The 17,537-nt window shown below is 42.7% G+C and overlaps 2 protein-coding genes across 2 annotated transcripts; both read right to left on the bottom strand.

Moving 5' to 3' along the window:
- Positions 1-4,795: 4,795 nt before the first annotated feature.
- Positions 4,796-12,130, bottom strand: LOC134463024 (complement C1q-like protein 2). The gene is made up of 3 exons (XM_063216280.1): positions 11,903-12,130; positions 10,204-10,338; positions 4,796-5,633 (listed from the first exon to the last, which is right to left on the bottom strand). The coding sequence occupies exons 1-3, from the start codon at positions 12,123-12,125 to the stop codon at positions 5,344-5,346; spliced, it is 648 nt and encodes a 215-aa protein (XP_063072350.1). The 5' UTR covers positions 12,126-12,130; the 3' UTR covers positions 4,796-5,343.
- A 2,074-nt stretch (positions 12,131-14,204) lies between these two features.
- LOC134463023 (complement C1q-like protein 2) lies at positions 14,205-17,179 on the bottom strand. The gene is made up of 3 exons (XM_063216279.1): positions 16,980-17,179; positions 16,503-16,637; positions 14,205-15,753 (listed from the first exon to the last, which is right to left on the bottom strand). The coding sequence occupies exons 1-3, from the start codon at positions 17,176-17,178 to the stop codon at positions 15,467-15,469; spliced, it is 621 nt and encodes a 206-aa protein (XP_063072349.1). The 5' UTR covers position 17,179; the 3' UTR covers positions 14,205-15,466.
- Between the last annotated feature and the right edge of the window lie 358 nt (positions 17,180-17,537).

The raw sequence follows: 17,537 nt of genomic DNA, 5'->3' as shown, positions 1-17,537 counted from the left end.
TGTGCTCCAGCTTCTCCTTTCCAGCTATGCCAGTGACTTACTGGCAGTGTTGCCAGATGAGGCTGATAATGTCCAGCCCAAAAAATGCTCAAAACATGCCTGCGAGCACTAAATCCCGCCCAATTGTATTGATGTCTATGGGAAAGATTGGGCGAGTTTTCCTGCAAAATGCCATTTTTACCCACAGACGGCCATCCCAGATAGATAGATAGATAGATTATTTATTTGTCCTTTCGGAAATTTGTTCTGTGCCATTTTCAGTGCATCTGATACAATTACAAAGACATTACAATAAACAAGAACACAATAGACAAACACGACCCCCCCCCCTCGCCTCCCCTCCCTCTATAGGACAAAAAGACAGGTTGACAAAAAACCCAACATAAACACAGTAAAGTGCAGTATTCAGTACCAAAGTGCAGTGTGCTATTCAGTCTAACTTACAGTTGTCTTATTTAGGATGGATATACTAGTAGGTATAAATGATTGGCGGGCTCTGTTTGTCTTAAATGAAGGTATCCTAAACCTCCTACCTGAGGGCAACAACTCAAATGCTTGCTGTAAGGGGTGGGAGAGATCCTCACATATGGTATTTGCCTTCTTTACCACCCTTGCTTCAACAGTCATGGCCATGCTATTTAGTGGCTGGCAAGCAATCTTGCTGGCCATGTTGATTATCTTATGCAGCTTATTTTTATTAACAACAGACAGGGAGAAGTACCAGGCCACAGAACAGAAACATAAAATGCTTTCAACAAAAGAATGATAAAAAACCCGCATCATGTCCCTATCCACTTTAAATTGTCTTAGCTTTCGCATGAAGTACAGTCTCTGCATTCCCTTTTTGTAAATAGTATCGGTGTTACAGCTCCAAGTTAATTTGTCATCTATTACAGTTCCCAGATATTTATAGTTTTTCACCACCTCAATGTCTTCCCCATGTATGACCATGTTCTGATGGGTGTGTCTCCCCGTTCTAAAATCCACAATGAGTTCTTTTGTCTTTCTTGTATTTAGAAAAAGACAGCTGGACTCACACCACTCTACAAACTGATCCACCCAGGCCCTGTATTGGGTCTCATTATTGTCTTTAATTAACCCCACTATGGCTGTATCGTCTGCGAATTTAATCGTGACATGATCAGTTGTATTGCTTCTACACTCATTTGTGTAGAGTGTAAAGAGCACAGGGGAAATTACGCTCCCTTGTGGAGCCCCAGTGTTAGTAAAAATTGGGGAGGACACAGCTTTGTTTACCCGAACACACTGTGTTCTCTCGGTCAGAAAGGACTCAACCCATTTTATTAAGTTTGAATTCACACCCAGGTTTAAAAGCCTCTCCATCATAAGATGGGGCCTAATGGTGTTGAACGCGGACGAGAAATCTATGAAGAGAACCCGAGCATATTGTTTGGGCCTGTCTAAGTGGCAATATATGTTGTGGAGCATGTACAATAGAGCATCATCTGTGCTCCTCATAGCCCTATAGGCAAATTGTAAAGGGTCAGTACTATGCTGCACTTCCCTCAGAACATGTTTTAAGACAATCCTCTCAAGACTCTTCATTATGATTGACGTAAGGGCCACTGGGCGATAGTCATTTAAAACGCATGGTTTTGGTACCTTCGGGACTGGTACTATAACTGAAGATTTCCAGACCTTGGGAATATAATGTGTCTCCAGAGACATTTGAAAAATATGACATAGCTTAGCTGCTCACTACACTCTTTAAGAACCCTTCCTCTCACATGATCAGGGCCAGATGATTTTTTGGGGTCAACTCTATTAAAGATTCTACGCACCTCATCATCAGTTACCCTGATAGAGGGGGTGTCATAATTGTTGTCTAGGCCTAGTTGTTCTCTAATTGCGTTGCGTTGTGATACAAAATCTGATGTTTCAAATCTGGCATAGAAATTATTCAATTCATTTGCAAACATTACATCATCTCCATCTGTAGTAATGTGTGTTTTCTTATCCTCCTTTCCAATCATTGTATACATCCCTTGCCATGCATGCCTTAGGTCATTTCCTCTCATTTGCGCTTCAATCTTCAGTTTGTAATTTTGTTTGCTGTTGTGTATTATCTGTCTAATATCCTTCCGAATATCGTTCATCTTTAACATGTCCCCCTGTTCAAATGCCATTCTTTTCCTTTTCAGTGCTAGTTTTAATTCTTTATTAACCCAAGGTTTATCATTTGGAAAGACTCTGAAAGTTTTATCTGGAATTACACAGTCCACACAAAAAAGTATGTAGTCCGTGACAACAGAGTTCAGTTCTTCTAAATTCGCGCTTGTGTCCACAAAGGTATCCCACGCAGTACAGTCAAAGCATCCTCTAAGACGTTCAATAGATTCATCAGTCCATCGTTTAATTGTCTTAATCTCTGGTTTCCGCGACTTCAACTTTTGTTTGTACTGTGGGACAAGGTGGATAACATTGTGGTCCGAATCCCCAAGCGGGGCTTTTGCATAGCATTTGTAAGCGTCTTTAATATTCCCAAAGCATAGATCTAGGGTTTTCTCCTTCCTAGTCGGACACTTGACATATTGATAGTAATTAGGCAACACACTTTTGATGGAACATCCATTAAAGTCTCCGAGAATAAACTTTGGGGCGTCGGGAGCAATGTTTTCTATTTTTGTCACTGCGTCGCATATCCGATTTGCGGCAGCCTTTGTGTTCGCCCGTGGGTGTATGTACACAACGGTGACGAATACTTGGCCAAATTCCCTGGGCAAGTAAAAAGGCCTCAGCGACAGGGATAACAGCTCAATGTCCTCCGAGCACTGAGAGTCTCTGAGTGTGTAGTTATTGCACCATGCCTCATTTATGTATACGCACACTCCCCCACCCAGCTTTTTGCCGGTTACTTGTGCGTCTCTGTCCAACCTAATCGGGTCACAGAATCCTGGAATTCTCAGGGATGAACTGTCAGTCCTATCCTTGAGCCACGTCTCCGTGAAACACAGCAAACAACTTTCTCGAAAATCAGAAAGGTACCTCACTGCCGTTCGTAGCTCTGTCAGTTGTTTCAGCAAGGAGCGGGCGTTCGCCAAGATGATAGTAGGCAGAGGTGGTTTCCTCCCCCGTGCGCGTACCCTGCAGCGTACTCCACCACGTCGGCCTCTTTTCCTCCTCACTGTTTCGGGCCGCCTTGTACACTCCTCAGGCAGATTGACTGGAAAGTTGCTGGTCTGCAAATCTCGCCATTGCAGTAGTTGGTCTCGGCTGTAGCGTAGGATCTCATTAGCTGTAACAGCGATCCTCTCCGGAGTTTGGCCAGTGTGCAGTGAGAGAATGGCCGACGGTAGCAACAGGTGGATTGCCAGGATCATGAGCAGAAACACCTTTAGACGCATCCTGCTTGAAGTTGATGTTTTCCTTGGCAGAGATCAAAACATCCAAAACCGTGTAGGCCGGGTTTTTTGTAACAAAAGACAACGTTAAACATAAACTATAACAAACAAACAAATAGTTCAGACGCACTGACAGGCACTCGTCGCCGCAGTGCAGCGCCGGAATCCCAAGCAGCCCAATTGGGCGGGAAACAGCCCAATTTGGCAACACTGCTTACTGGAGCCTCATTGCCAATAGGTGCGATCGACCTGTCGTCAACGCATGCATGCGCATTTAGACAGCAATGCACCCTGGATGAAAATGCTGCATGACGGTTAGATTTCCTGTCAAACTTCGAAATTTCGTCGATGTTGCGTCGACGAGGTGACATGTCACATGGTGTCAAACTATTGCGGGATGAATGCAACTGCAGTCAGATCTTGCAACCTCTGCAGTTGCTTATCCCCTTCAACGCTTTTCTGCGGACTGCCTCAGAGGTCACGCGCCCATGAACTGGTTGGTCAACAACTCACTCACGTGTGTATATGGGTCTTGTCTCACGCCTCTACACAAGTTTGCGCAGGTCCCCCTTCAGCTCCTCCTCACTGCCTGTCCCCCCACTCCACACACGTGGTGTGTTAGTAGAGCAAACCGGTGCGAGCTCATCGTCTCGTTCATATTTGTGGCCGACTTTATATGCGCTGTATTTAATAACACCCACATCGTGACAAGTTCTCGCTCACGTGCTTCGTCAATGTTGGTCGACACCAACAAAAGTCGTATGGGGCTAGTGATTTCAAAAGCACTGGGACACTGATCTGTGATAGGTCTGTTAGAGCATTAGGTCCAACCCCCTATGGGCAGGGTTGAAAGGGTGGGGAAAAAGGCTTGTAGTCTCAACAGAAATCCACCTCTCTTTCACTTCATCCTACAATGATGCAAGATGGCGATTTTTACATCATTGTAGGAGAAAGTGTTAAGAGGTGAATACGGATTTCTCCTGTCTCAGGGGGAATTGAGAGAGTGTTGCATGACCATTCAAAAGTATGAGTGGGTGTCTAGCAATGGAAAGCCTAATGCAAATGGGTGGAGTGTCCCTTTAAGCTTACAACATAGAGAATGAAGAGATTTCATTCACGAAGTTTAAGTCAGAACTAATTCTCCATATGGCTCGATGTGTACATCAACGATGTGGTGTTTATAGGGGTCATAGCAGAGGCTTTAATGCTGAAGACGACTGTGGAAATAACAGACAGTGCTATCATTCCTAATAGACAGATTACTGACATTGCGTCGCCATTTTACGTTCGTACCTTGCAGAGAGGAAGACCAGGGTAGCCTACATACATTGGGCACATAGAGGTGGAGCATGCCCATGCCCAAGTTAAGCATCATTTTGACTTTGTGTCAATATGCCCATTTTCTCTTATTACTGAAATGAAACATAAATACTAAAGTAAAAGTAGACTTTATTGCATCAGAAAAATAAGTTTAGCCTAATCGTTTTATTTCTTTAAGGAATGCATAGGCTAATAATAACAACAACAACAATAATAAAAATAATAATAGTGACAATAACAACAACACAAGCATTTGAAAACCTTGTAAACTGCAATGGAATGTGTTTGGAAATTTGGGGGCACCTAACTTTTGTGCTGGTGCACCCTAGAAAAAAAAGTTAGTCTAGAGCCCTGCTGCTACTTTAACTTGTTGCGCATGTCGTTTCTGACCAATAGCTGAACGATCTCAGGCCGCGTGGCTTTGTTGTCGAGTTTGGTACGCTTACTGAAATGTACACAGTCTGTAAGCGAACTGTACCAAAATTTAAGTATTTGATTTGGACCAAAGAAAGTGAACTATCGGACTTTCCTGATCTGAATACGCCCAAGAGACTGCCTGGCAGAAAAGAAGAAAGGTCAAACTCAATTATGTAACTCAAGGAAAGTTGTAAAATCAGCTGATATGAAACCATATATGGTACCGTATTGTTTTAAGACTAGTCTACATGGGGAAGAGCAGGAATCCACTGAGGGTTGTGAGTGAGAGTGTACTGTCATCATAGATGACCTTATCAGGCTGCAGCTCCACCCACACGTTGTCTCCCACCTCCAAGGGGATGACCACCGCATTGCTACCGGTGTCATTGCTGTCCCCTGGGCCCAGGTCCCACACGGATGCCACCACCTGACTGTTCCTCTTGAGGTAAACCACCGATTTGGGATTAGACACCTGCTGGTTGAACATGGAGAACCGGAAGAAATACATTCCTTTGACCGTCGCAGTGAACACACCTGTTGAACAGAGTGAGAAGGGAATTGTAAGTATTTGCATTTGATTTTCATTTGCCTTTTTCATCTTCATGTGGGCTTGTGAACAAACATGATTCAAAAAATGTTAGAGGGGTCTGACTGGTAACTTTCATTTGGCAACAGTGAATTACAACAGTTTAAAATTGCAAAATTGTAAAATTGTACTAGGCAGAGAGACTATTGATGCTCCTGGACACTTTAGTGGTCACTTTGTCTTGGCTTCCAATTGGCACTCAGCTAAGGCACATGTAATACTATGGACACTTTGTAATTTGGTGGGTGTGTGTGTGTGTGTGCGCGCATGAGAGAGAGAGAGAGTGAGATACCTTGGCTAAATGTATGTAGCGGTGAGCTATATATGGTTACTGTATGTGTAAGTATATGTGTAATGTCTTGTGGGCAATGTATTTTTGTATTTATGTATGTATGCTACTTGACACCTTAATTTCCCCCTGGGATCAATAAATGATACTCTACTCTACTCTACTTGTCACGCCGGGGGAAAGGCTTGTACTGCACTGAGGGTAAGCTGTGTTTTAATGTTTACATGTTGTGCCCTGGGTAATATGTGACATGCTATGTGTAAAGGACTGACTGTCGGCTATTTGCAGCCAATAATGATGGGACTGGCTGCCAGACGCTGCCAATAATGAGGTGCAGGTGAGCAATCAGCTGGGGACTTTCACATTGGCTGATCACCTCGATAAAAAGGACCTGAACTTGAGTGAGGGGGCAGACGGCAGGGGAACACGGGCAGAGTGTTGCCTACTGCGTGCGGACGTTGGACTGTGGACATTTTTGCCCCGCTGTCCGTTTCTGTTTTGTCCCCCCCCCTCTAGGCACGACGGCGAAGGCGGACCTACTGGACAGCTTCGCGATGTACTGGCGTTGCTGTGATGGGCTTGAAGACAAGACGATGCTAAGGAACGTGAGCATATCAAACCGGTGAGAGTGAGGCTAACTGCAGTGTTGTTGCCCAGCCGCTCAGTGCTCTCGTTTCTCTTCCCAGACGGTGCGGAGCCCCGGGAGGAGTGTCTGCCGACGGATCCGGTGCAGAGGCGTTTTGATGGGATGTGATGATACTGCGCACACAATCACCAAGAAAAGGAAAGTAGTATTGTACTGCCTCCCAATGCAATGGTGTTTTGCTTTCCCTGTGAATTGGTGATTGCGCGACCTGAGGTGTGTCCTACTTCCTACAGCTGCGACTCGAGGAGGGCGGAGCGACGCTACCGAGCCGAGGTGTGGGCACGTTCGGACTGATCAACCGAGCGTCACAGAAACCAGCGAGGCGGCGTTCTGGCTGCCTACATGGACTTGGTCGCGACGGCCGCCAGTTAAGTGAACTGTGGGACTGGGACATTACTGTGAACAGTATATAGGCCGTGAGCCGAGGGGAGTTATTGTTTTCATTTGGGTTTGTTACTTTGCTTGTGTTTTCTTTTTGGGGGATGTAATTGGTGGCGACGGTGGTGCCACCTAGTCCCCCAATGGTTTGCTTTATGTTGTTTTTGTTTTATTTATGTTATGTTGTATGTTGGGGTGAACTCCCTTGCCAACGCCCCATCTATAGTGCCCTGGTAGTGGAACATGCACGTGTGGGTATGCAGTGTCTGCCTTATGAACTGTCTCTCCTAAGTGTGGTGTGCCATGAGACCTGAGTGGTGTAGTTATTGTTGCTGCTGACTATTGTGTATGGACATTGATATTGGAAATGTTGAGTTGTGCTATTTGGTATTTCCGTTGCTGTGACCTACTTAGATGTAGCCTCTGATTCACTGTGATTATTTATTCCCTACTGAAGTGTTTTGTATGAAGGGGGGTTGCAAGGGGGTACTAATAAATATTGTAAACTGCATTCCTGTGTCTGTGGTTGTTCATGGTCAAGGGGTCCTTATATACCTGTAGGGGGACTGGTGAGTTCTCTCCCCAAAAAGAAAAGTGTGGGTTTTCCACGACATATACTCTACTCTACATAATAAGACCCTAAATGCCTGTGGCTAGTAGTGGCGCTGCCTGGTAACAGTTTTGTTTGTGTAACAACTCAATTGCACGAGTGAGGGGGAGGAGTTAAGGACGAAGGTAGGCTCAGAGTAGATTGCATACCCATCATGCACTGCACTTCTTGGAGCTAAATTTCTCAAACATTAACTCATGTATCACAAATGAATAGCTTAGGTTCTCTTCAAAATTATTACTCTTCATCATATTCTGGATTTATTGTAGGGTTTTTACAATAAAAACTAAGTGGTACATGAGAAAAATGACATCTCACCAGCCCACCGTCATTGGGAAGTGTATGTCCAATTCTTGCTATATATTGACTCCTGTTGCCAAAATGTACCTCAAATTTGTCCTGTCATTGTCATTCATTAATACTTATGTGTTCCCCATTGTTATTATATGCTGTGACGTCATCGGTCGAATGCTCCATTCATTTCAATGGGGCTCCCCAACGTTCGCACGTCTGATATTTTTCGATAACGGACGGGTTGGTCTATATCAGACCGCTGTCAATGGCAACAAGACTTTTCACTGCTAAAGCGACTTTTCAACAAGACTCTAATCAGCTGCTGTGATAGACAACACCTGTTGTCTAGGCTACCTGTTGCCTAGCGGTGTTCCACAACGGCACTGTTTTGTTTTGCGCAGCAACAATCTTTTGACATGAAAAATTATAATAAACTTAACATTAAATAAAGAAATGTCCCCGCCATGTGTGAATCATTTAAGTCTATCCATATAATAAGCGGGTTAACGTTCGGCGAGTCGGCCGCGTCGGGGTCTAAAGATTCTCTCTGTCGTGCTGCTATTCCACGGTAGCGACCTTCTCGCCGAACGTTAACCCTTACATGAAGAGTGCGACACGCATAGGTCCTATTGAGAAAAAAGTTTTGGTTGCTTTGTTTCAAGCCGTTTTTGCAAGCTAGTAATGTGGCTTGTGGACAAATGAGAGGGTTTTTTTCCGGGTTTCTCGTGGATATCCGACTCTAATTGGCTCCCTTCTCCTGCTCTGCATAGAGATTGTAATGGGTTATAGACTCGCCACTTCCCCATGTGGTACTGCACTATAGGGGCGCCAACGGAGGCGTGCAGGCTCCATTCAGGGCTGTCTCTCGACAGCGACCCCTAGGTGACCTGCAGGCATGGGTCGACTAGAGTGGGGAGGCTGTGGGTGCATCCCAATATGTGACCTTGCCTCCTCCACTTGCTTCTCGTCATGATGACATCACTGACAACAGCATTATATTTCAATATCTTGCAAAAGCTCAATTGTAAAGTCTTTTTCTCATTTGCAATTGGGATGGTGAATGAAAAACAGTCCCTCAAAAGTTGTTAGGATGACAGCTGGGAAACTTCATCGTTTTCTCCACGGAGGAGGGGCCAGGAGGCGGGACGAGGAGACAAACACCAGTGGAGGAGGCAAGGACACATATTGGGATGCACCCTGTATGTAAGCTGGCTGACTGCTCTGTGCGGTGGTGGACAAAGTAAAAGTAAAAGTGATTTCATGGTGTAATTACAACATTAGCACATGATATTACATAGCTGTTACACCATTTACTCCATTTTACCTACCTACTGAGATAGACTTTGTTATTACTGAAAAACAATAAAAAACCTAACAAGGCCCCACCAAAAACTCTGTGCAGAATCAACTTATTTTAAGACAAGTACATTGGTCTGCTTTTTACTCAGATAAGCTACCTGTGTTGGAAAGAAACTGTGTTTCTTTTTTTACTTTTACTTTTACCACTACTGGCTCTGTGTGTATCTGAGAGTAACAACCAGCTGTTGCTTGTTTTGAAAACAAACAGAAAGAAATTACTCGACATGTTTTTAGAAAAATGGGTCAACATAAAACTATGTGGGCAACGCCGTCATTCGATGCGACGCAACACAGGCAGGTTTTAATGATTCCCTCCTGGCTCTGCATTGTTTATGTCAATTGGGAAACACAGCCAGGCGAGGTGACGCACCACTATGAAGCCTTGCATGTGAGTTTAACTTGGGGTGACTGTCCGTTTTTCAAAAGGAGTGAGTAAAACTGTTTTTTATCGGAAGTTGGCCTTTAAAGATTGAGGGATTAAGTGAGAATTATCTGATTAGGTAGATTATAAAGGTTCCATTGAACTCATCCGCTTTGCTGCTCAAAGACTCCTGAGTTGAGCAATGCCTGACTTTGGAATAGGGAACCAATTCCCAAACAGTAAGTAAATAATTCATAGGTATTATCGGTACTTGTATTGTGTCCACTTCAGAATATCTTCTAGTTGTTAGGAGCTGTTTGCCACACCCTTATTGTGCACGAACAAGACATTTGAGAATACATGCCTAACAGATGTTTGATTTTGTTCAGTACATGCCTTATACAGGCATTAACATTGCATGTATTAGTGCTAATAGATGTAACACTAAAATAAAATGTTACCTTGACCAACTGTCATTTGTAAAGCTTTAGAACTTTGGTGTCTCCTGGGCAACCATGGCCTTTGGGGCAGATGTAGCTATTACCTTTGGCCTACTTGTGCATGTAGCAAACATACTGTACCTGTTGATGGATTGTAGCAGTTGCCCGTGTTGGAGTACACCTTCTCGTACTTCAGTGAGGTGGCCACAGTGAAGGGTCCGATGTTTTCAGCTCCAGAGTCCAAGAGACCAGCAGAGAAAGCCACCTGAGGCTGACCTGAAAACATGACACAACCAGAGCAGGCACACTATTGAGAATTGACTTCACTGATCTTCACTAGCTAGGCAGCCCCAAATACTGTACCACTATGCCAGAAGACAGATGTTGATTTTAAAATTCAATATTTATTTAACCCTTGTGTTGTGTTCAAAAGCTGCATACACCTGTGGTGGCCCGATCATTTGTCACCCGTGATAGCAAAACTAGGCCATAAAATACCTACAAACACTAGTTCTCATCAAATATTGTTTTTCATCTCATAGCTATGTATTCATATCCATGGAAAAAATACTTTATTTATTCATCTTTTTGACTTTACAGGTTTTTTATCTTACATTATGCAAATCATTTTTGATGACCAAATCTATCAAAACCTGTATAAATTCACTATTAATACTTCCTAAAGAGATACAATTGGTGATTATGTTGTCCATGTATTACAGCTGATATAAGAGTACAACAATCCCCAAATTTCTTTTATTAGTTTTTCTCTAATAGAAAATATCATCAATAGTGTCATTTGTGGTGTTCGGGTCCAAATCAACCCAAAGAGATTTATAGCAGGATAAACACCAAATGTCAACTAAATTAGTTTTTCAGTGCATAAAATGAATGTTCAAATACGTTGACTTGGGGTTTTGCAATATTTGCATGATTTTAGTGTGTTAAGTATACGAAATAACAACTCTGTCAGAGTCACAGCTGTTCCGCCAATCTAATGAAAAGATATAGGAAATGAACACCTCAATGAACATGAAAAAAGTCACACTATTCATCTGAATCCACAATGTTATGACCATGGACCATTATCTTCTTGTCACATCAAATTTATGGAAAGTGTAAGACCAGTTCTACATGTTTAGGTGCCATTATGGATTTCGATACGTTTTTTTGGACAACATAACATTTTGCAAAAAAATGAAAAAATTCTCATGATATAATGCAGAAATGGATTCCCTGACCATGAAAACATATGACTAGACACCAGAAATACGTCTGTACTCACAACAGGAGATATGACACATTGTAGTGTATGGGACTGTCCGGCGGCCATCTTGGATTTGTAATATGAAAAAGCTGGCAACGTTTTTTTGTGGCAAGAAACACATTTTCCTCACCATGAATCACCAAACTGAGGACAAAGGGCAACCAACAGCTTTTCAGAAATGCATGCAACAACTAAAAATCTATTCCGGGTCAATTTTGACCACAATACCACAGACCACCACAGACCTTTAAAATATACTAAAATGATAAAACATATTTTTCTGTGTTGAAATGGTTGTGACTGAGGATTAGATGAAGCCTCATTCCAGGACAATAAAGGAAAGTGTGTTTTTTTTACACTTAAACTTGAAAACGGGTCAAAAATGACCTGAACACAACAGAAGGGTTAACACAGTGGGAATAGGTAGAGTTGATGCTGAAAGGTTCCATAATCAGCCTGTCCGTATTGTCTCGTGCTCTCTCTCTCTCTCTCTCTCTCTCACACACACACACACACACACACACACACACACACACACACACACACACACACACACACACACAGACTCAGTACCTCCGATAAGGCCTCTCAGCTCCTCCACATCCTTCTCGCTCTTCTCCACTCTGGTCTCCAGAACCTTCACCCTCTCCATTACCATGGCGATGGTTTGAGTAACGGAACAGAGAGCACAGCTGCTGGAAGACTCTACTCCTCCTCCGCAGTCTGTCTGGGGTTCACACACACAGCAGCCCACAGTCATCAACAGCAACACAATACTCTTCATCATCATCGTCATCTTCATTCTCGACTCTTTGGATATCTGGATCTCTCAGACCTGAGCCTCATATAGCTCCTCAGGAGGCATTGCACAAGGCGTTGCTTGGAAAAGCAAATAAAACAAAACTCTGGAATGTCCCTGATCGTAAGTATTGTTGTAGCTCTGAACACTTCCGTGTTAATATTTAAAAACTGTTCTCTTGTGAGTTTAGCCATCTGCACTCATGATATTAATAGATTACCAATCTCAAACCAACATTGTAAGTTGGCATCCACCCTCTCGAAAGTTCTGTCTCTCAGTGCTGCACTGCGAAGAATGAAATTTGGAAGAAAGAAATTTGTCCATTGACCAAGTCATTTTTTCCTTGCTCAGATTCTTTATTTCTCCCGCAACTCTGGGTGGACAAACCAACATCAAAATCAGCATTGTAGTACGGGTTAACCCTGGTCAAGGTAGCCAGTTTTTGTCAACCTGGGTTTACCAAGTTTACTAACAGGGTTAGTTCTAGGTAGGTTGAACTACATTCATAGTACAAGCCCATGATGTTTAAAAATGTAAACGAACTCCAAATTATGTGAGTTTGCTGTTAAAGATTAGCCTTGTAAACTAGCCCCACCCGCCAAATTATATTTGCCTGCAAGTGGGTCTAGCCTGGGACAATGCTCCAAGCCCTAAAGCTGGCTGGCCAATCACAACACAGCTGATTGGTTTTGATTTGTTTTGAACCTTTGGATGCAAAGCGTACAGGATTTTGAGAGAGTGATGACAAAGCGTTGGCCAATAGGCATAGACACAGTTTGAAAAAAAACAGGTTGTTCCCATCAACAATCTTATAATGTCTCATTCTTTTATATACTTCATTGTGTCACACATAGTAAATACATTTGACATTCTTTGTCTGATTATTCACATACACGTTTTTTTTCACCCTGTGAGTGGGTCAGAAAAGGAAAAAAAAACCAAGAAAAATAAAGATGAATTTAGGATTAATACTAGAATTGTGAGTCCATTCAGCAGCTCATACACAATGAAGCGATGCATAGTCTTTTCCCACCTGGTTAAAAAATAGATAGACCCTTATAATGTCTCATTGTTCGGGACCAGACTAAATATTCACATTTAATCTCACATTTAGGTTGGCTTGCCAGGCTTGTTAAAGACAATAGCATAACACTTCCACTCAGGAAAAGCAGGAAAGCGTACTGCAATTTGTATTACTGTAAAAAAAAACTGGGTCTGAAATATGTAAACAACATTTTTTTTCTGTTAAAGATGTGGTGTTGAACACATCACTACTGACTATGGTAGAGTCCCTTGGTTGTAAGTAACAAAATATGTTGCTTTAGCTTTTAACTTTGCAATCATAGAAACTTAAATTTCCGACACATGAAATCATAGACAAAACAATGTAATTCTTTGTTATCTTTATTGGACCTTTCCACAAAATCTAAAAAAGAGATGATTGATGATTTAAGAAATAAAACATGTATCATATTTGATAAGTTGGGCATTTATGACCATTATGTAGAGCCAAAGGAAAGATCCACACAACCCCGGAACCATAGCAACCATGTGTACATTCAGGAAAGGCACTAAAGCATACGCCGATGTTTTTTTCTTTTTACGATGTGGTGTTGAACACTTTAAATGCATGCTGTTCTGATCTACATGGGGAAGAGCAGGAAGCCCAGTATTACTCCATAATGCACGCTGTACTACCAGTGGCGTACTGTAATAGGCATTGAAAGGTTAATTACCACAGTAGTACTCCATAATGCACGCTGTGCTACCAGTGGCGTACGGTAATAGGCATTGAAAGGTTAATTACCACAGTAGTACTCCATAATGCACGCTGTGCTACCAGTGGCGCACTGTAATAGGCATTGAAAGGTTAATTACCATAGTATTACTCCATAATGCACGCTGTACTACCAGTGGCGTACTGTAATAGGCATTGAAAGGTTAATTACCACAGTAGTACTCCATAATGCACGCTGTGCTACCAGTGGCGTACGGTAATAGGCATTGAAAGGTTAATTACCACAGTAGTACTCCATAATGCACGCTGTGCTACCAGTGGCGTACGGTAATAGGCATTGAAAGGTTAATTACCACAGTAGTACTCCATAATGCACGCTGTGCTACCAGTGGCGCACTGTAATAGGCATTGAAAGGTTAATTACCATAGTATTACTCCATAATGCACGCTGTGCTACCAGTGGCGTACTGTAATAGGCATTGAAAGGTTAATTACCACAGTAGTACTCCATAATGCACGCTGTGCTACCAGTGGCGCACTGTAATAGGCATTGAAAGGTTAATTACCATAGTATTACCCCATAATGCACGCTGTGCTACCAGTGGCGCACTGTAATAGGCATTGAAAGGTTAATTACCATAGTAGTACTCCATAATGCACGCTGTGCTACCAGTGGCGTACTGTAATAGGCATTGAAAGGTTAATTACCACAGTATTACTCTACTAAAGGGGTCCCAAAACTTTTTTCTCTGGGGGCCACATTATCGTTCCAGACTGTGATCAGGGGCCGGGATCAATCATGTGGGCTGTATACTTGGCCACTGCCTGTTATAGCCATAATTTCTCGCACAAAATAATTAATCATTACAAGTGCTTTGCAAAAGAAGTGAGTACTTCACATGTTTTTCAATTTGAAATAGCACAGGTATTCCTTTTAATTTCAAATAACCATGTAAACATAGCAAGGAAAGGTTAGAAAAATATGGTGATTGAGAGTTTATGAGTGATACAATAGAAGTGGTAGGCCTGTTTATATTACAGTGAGATGAGAAATCAAGACAAGAAACTTCTGGAGATTCACACTAGTGAAAATTAAACTGTAGGAAGGCCTGTTGATAAACAAAATAAAATATTAAAAAAATATATTTTATCATTATTTTTTTCTGTGAGGATTGCTTTTTTGGGCCAGTTCACATGGTGAGGTGGAGGTGGAGGTGGAGGGCCGGTCAAAGGGGCTTGGCGGGCCGCATCCAGCCCCCGGGCCTTAGTTTGGGGACCCCTGCTCTACTATGACAAAACAGAGGGCTAGCGGGCTAGATCACTGTGATTCTGGTAACCGTTAATATATAACGCTGTGTTTTAATGGGTTAAGGTTATTGCAGGTAAAGGAGGGTCAACCACCTACATAATGCAAGGGTTTACTACTACTTATTTACTCCTCGCTTATATCTTATGGCCAATATAAATGTGATAACATGCAAATTCTTCCTTCTTGCCATTCTAGTGAAGATCAGACCATATTTAATGACCAAGTCTACAGGGTTTACTAACTTCCCTCTGTACATGTGCAGTGCGTGAAGCTGAAACCATGAGAGCTAGTCTACATGGGGAAGAGCAGGAAGCCACTGAAGGTGTTGTAGTTCATGCCGTCATCGTAGACGACCCTGTTGGCTGCGAGCTCTGCATAGACGCTGTCTCCGGCCTCCAAGGCGATCACCACGGCGTTACTGCCCATGTCGTTGCTGTCTGACCCGCTGGTATCCCAGACGGACACCAGACGCTCACCGTTCTTCATCAGGCTCACAACAGAGTTGGGGGTTGATTTCAGATTGTTAAACATGGAGAACCGGAAGAAGTATATTCCTTTGACCAGCACTGTGAACACACCTGTTGAAGAGATCAAACAGGATTATACATCATTACATTACATAGCATTAGCATTTTGCAGACGCCTTTGACCAAAGCGACTTACAAGGAGAACATTTAAGCAGTGTACAATTGCAACACAAACAGCATTGTCCTACACAGAGTAAAGAAGAAGATGTAGCAAAGAATAAGATGCATTAAATTAGTGTCAAAAAGTAAACAAAGACATAAAGCCGCAGTGTACAGTTGCAACACGGACAGCATTGTCCAACACATGGTAAAAGATGCAGCATTAAAGGGGCACAAGGTAGGATGACGTCGTTTGCGTGGTGAAGTGAAGTTGTGATCTTTTTGGAAACAGATGTGATGAAAACCACAATAAAAATGGATAAATATAGAAATCATCACTATTTTTGTTTTGCTTTTGTGGAATTCTTAATATTACCAATGGAATGAATAGGTGGCCCGTTTTACCTGAATAGGTGGCCTATTTTACCTGAATATATTTTTTCCATCCACAATGACACTAAAACTTGTAAAAATGCATATTTTTACATTGATCACTTTGACACAATGATTAGTGACCTTTTAACAACATATTTAACCACTTAAATGTATTGTTCACTCAGAAAAAAACAAAATACAGCCATTAATGTTTGAACATGTAAAGTGAGTACACCCCAGATTAAAATCCGGTAGAGAAGGGGCTGTTTTTGCTCGAATCTCTCGAAATGAAAACGAAATGAAAAGGGATGAAAAGGGGGTCAAACCTGTGGATGGATTGTAGCCACTGCCGATGTTGGAGAAGACCTTCTTGTATTTGAGAGGGGTGGCCACAGTGAAGGGTCCGATATCTCCAGAACCAGAGTCCCTGAGAGAGGCAGAGAAAGCCACCCGAGGCTGACCTGACATCATGAAGCACAAATAAACACAGGCAATAAGGACACATTTGGATACACTTTTTTATCAAGAGATGACACACTCACACTCACACTCTCTCTTCAATCTCTCTCTCTCTCTCTCTCTCTCTCTCTCTCTCTCTCTCTCTCTCTCTCTCACACACACACACAGAAGGCCACCTAAGGTCGACACACACAAGCCCCATTAACACAATAACAATTTCATATTGAGAAATTACATACACAAGCTCACACACATGGATACACTTTTCTCCTCCAGAAATGATACACATTCACTCACACTCGAGCTCTCTCTCCTTCACACACACACACGTTCTGACTCAGTACCTCCGATAAGGCCTCTCAGCTCCTCCACTTCCATCTCGCTCTTCTCCACTCTGGTCTCCAGAACCTTCACCCTCTCCATTACCATGGCGATGCTTTGAGTAACGGAGCAGAGAGCACAGCTGCTGGGGTCAGCCTGGGGTTCACACATGCAGCAGCCCACAGCCACCAACAGCAGCGCAACGCTCTTCATCATTGTCATCCTCGTCATCGTCATCTGCAACTCTCTGGATATCTGGGTCTCTCAGACCTGAGACTCATATATATACCTCGTCACGGGGCGTTGCACAAGGAAGGAAACTACTTCATGAAAACAGCTGTTAAAGACTTGAAAAACTTGATTGACTTGAAAAACGTGATTACTATCAAACCTTCTCATGAGGCATTGTGCAAGACAGGAAAAAAAACGACTTCATGAAAGAGTTGTATTGTATTGCATCAAAAAAAAAAAACGTCCCAAATGGCGGGAAAGCACACAGCACTCAATCATCAACACTCAGCACAAAAACACTCAATGTTTGCTTTTGCTGTGGAGATGAGCTTTTAACACTCTTGCTGTGG

Source organism: Engraulis encrasicolus, chromosome 14 (assembly GCF_034702125.1).
Source record: "Engraulis encrasicolus isolate BLACKSEA-1 chromosome 14, IST_EnEncr_1.0, whole genome shotgun sequence".
NCBI lineage: Eukaryota > Metazoa > Chordata > Actinopteri > Clupeiformes > Engraulidae > Engraulis > Engraulis encrasicolus.
The sequence above is the reverse complement of the archived record's forward strand: the minus strand, read 5'-3'. Positions and strand labels throughout refer to the sequence as shown.